Source organism: Branchiostoma belcheri, unplaced genomic scaffold (genome assembly GCF_001625305.1).
Source record: "Branchiostoma belcheri isolate BF01 breed outbred unplaced genomic scaffold, Haploidv18h27 scaffold29, whole genome shotgun sequence".
Lineage (NCBI taxonomy): Eukaryota > Metazoa > Chordata > Leptocardii > Amphioxiformes > Branchiostomatidae > Branchiostoma > Branchiostoma belcheri.
In genome coordinates, this window is record NW_017803898.1 from 1,469,225 (window position 1) to 1,475,993 (window position 6,769).

General features: G+C 42.1%; 1 protein-coding gene across 1 annotated transcript in view; it reads right to left on the reverse strand.

Annotated features, from left to right (window-relative positions):
- The window catches only part of LOC109473091 (glutamate--cysteine ligase catalytic subunit-like), a 9,626-nt gene extending 3,643 nt beyond the window's left edge, over window positions 1-5,983 (reverse strand). The window contains exons 1-10 of the mRNA XM_019773001.1: window positions 5,762-5,983; window positions 5,134-5,243; window positions 4,379-4,498; window positions 4,177-4,248; window positions 3,598-3,711; window positions 2,889-2,947; window positions 2,238-2,443; window positions 1,367-1,483; window positions 533-671; window positions 70-182 (exon numbers count right to left, since the gene is read on the reverse strand). Coding sequence (XP_019628560.1) covers window positions 70-182; window positions 533-671; window positions 1,367-1,483; window positions 2,238-2,443; window positions 2,889-2,947; window positions 3,598-3,711; window positions 4,177-4,248; window positions 4,379-4,498; window positions 5,134-5,243; window positions 5,762-5,911 — 1,200 coding nt within the window. The 5' untranslated portion in view covers window positions 5,912-5,983. The remainder of the gene's footprint in view (window positions 1-69; window positions 183-532; window positions 672-1,366; window positions 1,484-2,237; window positions 2,444-2,888; window positions 2,948-3,597; window positions 3,712-4,176; window positions 4,249-4,378; window positions 4,499-5,133; window positions 5,244-5,761) is intronic.
- Between the last annotated feature and the right edge of the window lie 786 nt (window positions 5,984-6,769).

Below are 6,769 nucleotides of genomic sequence, written 5' to 3' on the forward strand. Positions count from 1 at the left end.
GGGACAGAGAGATAGGGACAGAGAGAGAGAGGGAGAGAGAGAGTTTAGTCTTTTTTCAGAAAATCTCACCTCGAAGTGATCTGTCTCCAGCTCATCATTCTGGTGGATCTTCTCGCTGAAGAGGGAGATCGGATCCCGGATAAACAGATGGGCGAAGTGGCGAGCAAGAGACCTGCCCATACCTGCAGATGAAAACAATTCATAGTTTTGTCACATATCACTATTCATTTACCTTATTCTTACAGAATGCAGAGAATCCTATAAGTTATAACAAATTGTCGTTATTTGGCTCATAATCAGATGTAGAAGCGTTTCAACCTGTAAGAGTCTACAATTCAGCTACAAGGCTGACTTTCAAACATGAGTATGAAATTGATGAACAAAGGAATAAATGAATGAATGAATGAATGAAGGATCAACACCATGAAATAATGAATAAAGCAGTCTACTACTACTAAATTAAAACATAGTTTCCAAGATTCTTTTGCGTTGAACGATTGAACTGAACGATCTATCGCCATTGACCCCTGACCTGCATCCTGAAGTTGCTGGCAGATGTCCTGGTCCAGAACAAGGTCAATGTCGTTGTACTTCTCGGCCTCCGGAGTCAGGTAACAGTCGATGGAGTCATACCTGGACTTTGGAATCACAAACTTGTCATGCTTCAGGGGCTAAAGGGGAGGGAAAAATTCTATCAGATATTAGAGGTCCATACATACAGTCTAACAGGTTTATCCTTATTATGACAAAAAGGCTAAACCTTCTGTCCAACACTAAGTAAATTGGGACTTTCCCAAATTTTCAGCGGCGAGCCGACTCCGTCAGCCCTGTTGACGGAATGGACCCGTCTACAGCAGATTCCGGGACGTGACGTCGAAAACACGTGATTGCAGAAGAGGGTCATACGTGTCAGATAACCTGTGGCGCCCCCCGTCTCTGTTCAGTGTTGGACGGAGTTAGCTGAAAATTCGGGTAAGTCCCAATTTACTTAGTATTGGACAGAACGTTTTATAATATAAGCCTTTTGATCATAATGAAGTACACCAACCCTGATGAACTTTCATGCTAAGGTTCATCCTCAGTCATGCGCAGGATGTGTCCCAATACTCTCCAAGCAGAGGTTTGGGTTTTGGGGGGTATATTTAGCGTGCTTTTAGGCTTTTTATCGGGGTTTCTCTTTTGCACTGAGTTTGGTGGGAAAAAAATTCAGTGCAAAAGAGAAACCCCGATAAAAAAGCCTAAAAACACGCTAAAAATACCCCCAAAACCCAAACCTCTGCTTGGAGAGTAGAAAGTTTATCGCAGAAAGTTTATCTCTGATAATAAAACAAGTAGACTGGACTGTAAAAATAAGAATGTATCTGACCTCTAGTCCCCTCTCCTCGCGTGTCCTACAGTCGACTGACTGTGAGATGATGTTGCACCTGCAGTCTGTATCCGCCAGGTACCCACGGTGCACTGGGGCGGCCGCACTCAGTGCCAGCTAAATGGAAACAAATATTCGCATGAAAGGAGCCCGCAGGAGAAAATTAACACATTCTCACACGCCTGCTTAACTCAAACAATGGTCTCATAAAACTGGTAATTCACTCGGACATAATCTCCATCAACAACTTCTGGTAACACTACGTCAACCTGATATTTAGACAGTCCGCACATTAAATTTCCTTAACATTGTATTTTAATTTCTATGTAATTTATGTTTTGATATAGGCCATGTGCCTCAAATAAAGAATGAATTGACTTGAGACAAAAAAAATGTTCCGATACGCAAACTAAACAAGATATCTACCTATTGAAATGTCTACCTTCCTATCCATCCATCCATCCATCCATCCACCCACCCACCCATCCATCCATCCATCCATCCATCTATCCACCCATCCATCCATCCATCCATCCATCCAACAATCGATCTATCAATCTATCCTTCCATCTATCCATCCATCCATCTATCAAATTTCATACTTACAAAGATCGGACAGAGCGGTGCCAGCTGATCATACAAGCGCAGAGCCTCCCCCAAATCAGAAGCCTGGAGTGTGCACTGTATGTATCCATCCACCCATCTATCCATCCATCCCTCCATCCATCCATCCCTCCCTCCTTCCATCCATCCATCCACCCATCTATCTATTCATCCAGCCATCCATCCATCCATCCACCCATCCATCCATCTATCCATCCATCCATCCATCCATACACCCACCCTCCCATTCAACCAATTTTATACTTACAAAGATCGGACAGAGCGGTGCCAGCTGATCATACAGACGCAAGGCCTCCCCCAGATCACTAGCCTGTAAGGTGCACTGCACACAGGCCAGTCCAAACGCCGTGTAATCCATATAGATGTGGTCATCTTTAGCGTTACGATTCGCTTCCACGTCGTCGATTGGGAACGTCTCTTTGAATGGCTTTGGTGTATTTGAATCTTTGAACACTGTGGGTTGGAACAAATGTGGAATTTAACTAGAAAAGTAACGTCCGTAAAGCAAATGCATAATGCTTACCTTCACATATGGACTGCTCTGTTAATAACTACTCAAACGCACACACACACGCACACACACACACACACACACACACACACACACACACACACACACACACACATATATATATATATATATATATAGATATATATGTCAGATAGGAGTCTAAATCCTTCTGCTATAAAATTGCAACATGATAGAACCCGATTTATACTAGACACTAGTTACCATGGTAACAGTCTGGTTCAGATCATTGACCTTTTTTGGTTTAGAGAAGAAGAAGAAACTGAGCAAAAACGATAGAAAATCATAGAAAGCTGGTGCTCTTTGATTACCACATCTATGCCTATGGTGGTAGTGGTAGTAAGGTTACTACAGGACCCAATTAATTACCTGGTATGTTGACGCTGACTTTTTCTCCTCTCCTCTCTCTTATGTTGCGGACAAAATTCCTAAATGGAGAAAAATGGCAAATAAAACGGTAAAGTTAGCAACCAAAAGTAATCAAGTACATGAACATAAATTTTCATCGGGGAGAAATTCTATATATATGGTAAAAATACAGTAACGATTTTGCAATGTTATGAGAAAGTAATTCTAAGTACTTGCATTGCATGGCATGAAATCGAAGCATCTGTTAAAAAACACCAGTAAATTTTGTTTGAAACATTTAAAAGCTACCTCTGTAAGTGGTGGTGGGTTACATCGTGTTGCAATTTTATAGCAGGAGGGATTTATACTCCTGTCTGACCATATACTAGTATATGAATGTGATTTAGTAAGAATTAACAGACCAGACCATATGTGAAGGTAAACATTATGCATTTGCTTTGCAAATGTTACCTTTCTAGTTCTAGTTCTTTTTTATGGAGCAAACTCTTCTGGTTCTCACCTGTATAACTGAAAGGGTTATGCCCGTAGAAAATACTGATTATAAAAATCATTTGTATAATTCATTACGAAATTCTTTAAATTAGCTGCATTTCATGACCGCCAAACAAGAGATGTGTGACTAACAAATAGAGGAACACCAATTGACACACACAGACAGACACACAGAGAGACAGACAATGGAAAACAATTAGTTTGCCCAATTTCTCACCTAAACCTGGGATGAATGCTGATCGCAGCGTCAGGGAAGAACAGCGAACGCGATTCCGGATTTACTGTCGGATTACACTCCACCTCTGGGTCTGTGAAGCCTGGGCAGCCATGCCTGGAGAAAAACCAGCATAAAATGAGTAGAAAATCCTCACTCTGATACAAAAAAACTTCACAAGTACTACTGAAGAAAAACTCCAGGGTCGCTATTGCTAAGTTTTGTTTAACATTTTATCAGGGTCTGGGTCTGCGAAACTCCAGTCTTTGTCAAGGAATGAGCAACTCAACAGAGACGGGGGGCGCCACAGACTTTCTGCAACCTATGATCCACTGCTCACGGAGTCACGTGTGTTATCTGCGTGACGTCACGGAAGCGGTGGATTGCTCATTCCTTGACAAAGACTGGAGCTGGCCCTCCCCTCGGTTAAAATATATTTTCCATGGCCCTCCCCCCAAGCCCAAATATTTTTTTCAATGGCCCTCCCTCGAGTGCACTAGCCCTCCCCCGGTAAATATCGTACAGTCCCTAATACATCGAGAAACAGATTTTGTGTAGAATGTTGAAATAACATGTAGTCACCTTGGGAAGGAAGTTAATGTGAGGACAGTTTCTCCCCTTTTCTGGTCCAGTACTGACAATATCTCTTCTCGTCTGAAACACATGAAAATTATGTTTAAAGTTAAAACTTTTGGCCCAACACAAAAAATTCTTTCTCCTAGAGCTTTCGACCAGTCACTCTGGTATAAATAAATGAATAAAAATAAATAAATAAATCATTTACCTCAGCCTCATGTTGGCCTCCACCATGTTCAAATGCTCCATAAGGTGTCCATACGGCCGGATCGGCGTTCCCTCCAACATGAAAGCGCCATGCTCTGGGTGCCAGGACGCCGGGTAGTCCCTGCAATGTAAAAAAAAAGACTGGCCATGAAAACATGCATTGCCATGGCGGCGGTTGTTGGTAGACTTGTTGACGCTGTCCACTAAGTACAAAGTAGGGATGTGGGCATAGATGTGTGTCAGCAAAATTCCAGAGCTGTGAGACATTCATGTGAACATTCCAAGCCTTAGCCTCCGTTGCAGGCTTATAGAACTGGGGGTTTGGTGGTCTTCGGCTGTTTTCTGATTAGCCCAGTAGCCTCCGTTGCAGGCTTATAGAACTGGGGGTTTGGTGGTCTTCGGCTGTTTTCTGATTAGCCCAGTAGCCTCCGTAGCATGCTTATAGAACTGGGGGTTTGGTGGTCTTCGGCTGTTTTCTGATTAGCCTCTGTAGCAGGCTTATAGAACTGGGGGTTTGGTGGTCTTCGGCTGTTTTCTGATTAGCCCAGTTCTAAAAACGGGGGTAATTCAACCAGGCCTGTGCACGCTATCAAAGGAAGACCCTGGTCCTTACAAGTGTGTCGGAAGAAAGTTGCCAGGCCAGTTGGACAACACACAGTATATCATTTAGGCTGATGCAGACAGCTGTATTGACGTCTATAGTGTCCAGTAACAGCCGTGCCAATTTCTACGTGACAAAACTTCTTTTTTTTTTACCTGGGACTTTCTTTCTCCCTCTTCTCCAGTATTTCCAGAACTTCGTTTGCGTTGAGACTCAGGCGGGCCGTCTTGGTGTCTTCATCCATAACAACCAGCATGTACTCCATCTAGCAACCAAACATAACAGTTCTTCAATGTATAACAAATATAAAGTTGACATCTTTGAGAAAAATACAGTTTTTATTTGCAAGCCCATTCCTGCAACATGAAATAATATACAATGTATATAGAGAGTATACAGAAAGTGCAGATTAACAAAAGTGGAAGAAGTGACAGACTACTAAGAACTGCTTCGGAAAACAATCCTTAAGTAATGGCATTGCTTTTTGGCGTCTAAGAACAATCTATATAATAGAAAAAAGTATACTATTAGGGGTTTTATACTGGGAGGGACATTTTTTTAAGGAAACCCACAGCAGTATCTTACCTCTTTGATTTTTTACGAGCCATTTATTTTTTACGAGCCGACGTTTCGATGACCGTCTGTCATCTTCATCAGGGCAATTCAGAAGAAGACAGACGGTCATCGATACGCCGGCTCGTAAAAAATAAATGGTTATGATCAAAGAACTTTGCTATTCATTCGTTTACCAACCTGATGAAATTATTTACATAAGTGTCTTACCTCGTCTCCCCATTTCAAGACATCTCCATGTCGATCTTTAAGTCGCCGGTAGATGTTTATCAGTTGTTGGATGCCGTGTTTTCGGACATGGTCTGACCATTTCTTCGTGTCTTCCCAACTAAGCGGCGTTCCCAAAGTTAGTAGACCCATGGTGCAAAACGCCTGTAGCTGTGCACATGCAGGGAGCTACATAGAAATAATTTGTTGCCACAGCTGTTGTCGGACCCTAGTCTTCAATTAAGTTGTCTTCCTAGATGCCTAGATGATATACGATGTGTTGTCCAACCGGCATGGCAACTTTTTTCCGACAAATTTAGACAACGTTCATACCAAGGTGGTTTAAACCATATATTAAGTAGAGAACCACGATCTCATACCTTCGCCAAATGATGTTAATCTCTATGACTGACAAAGTAAGGATAATTCCTCCTGATTATGCAAATAGGATCCTCATTTGCATGAATTATATCAGTTGATCACATTCTCCACCAAAAGCAGCCTTATCTTGACACAGAAAGCCATTTCCTCATGAAATATGCAAATGAGTTACTTATTTGAACAAGTTATGTTTAATGATGTTCACCTTCACTTAACTTTCAATACCCCAGTATGAAATTCTAGGCAGTTACCAATATGGAATTATAACATTTTCACATTAATTATGCAAATTAAGTGTTAATTTACATAATCAACATCTGCCTCTGTTTCTCTCGTTCTCAATTTAATACATGTCACAAGCTTGAATAGTCCTACATCCCCACACGAACGCCTCTGAAAACATAACCTTCTTGGCAAAGGTAATTACAAGGGACCAAAGCTACCCTTAAAGTGCAGGGTCTGAATTATCCTGGATGCCAAACTCGTTTCGGGCCTCTAGTAGCAATTTCGTTCGGCAGCCAAGAGCCCTTCGCCCGCCTATATAATTTATAAATTACCGCTACGGGGAGACTAGCTCGGGGGGAGTTTGGCTGGCCCTTTGACGTTCTAGGGCCGGACAAACCCCTCAGG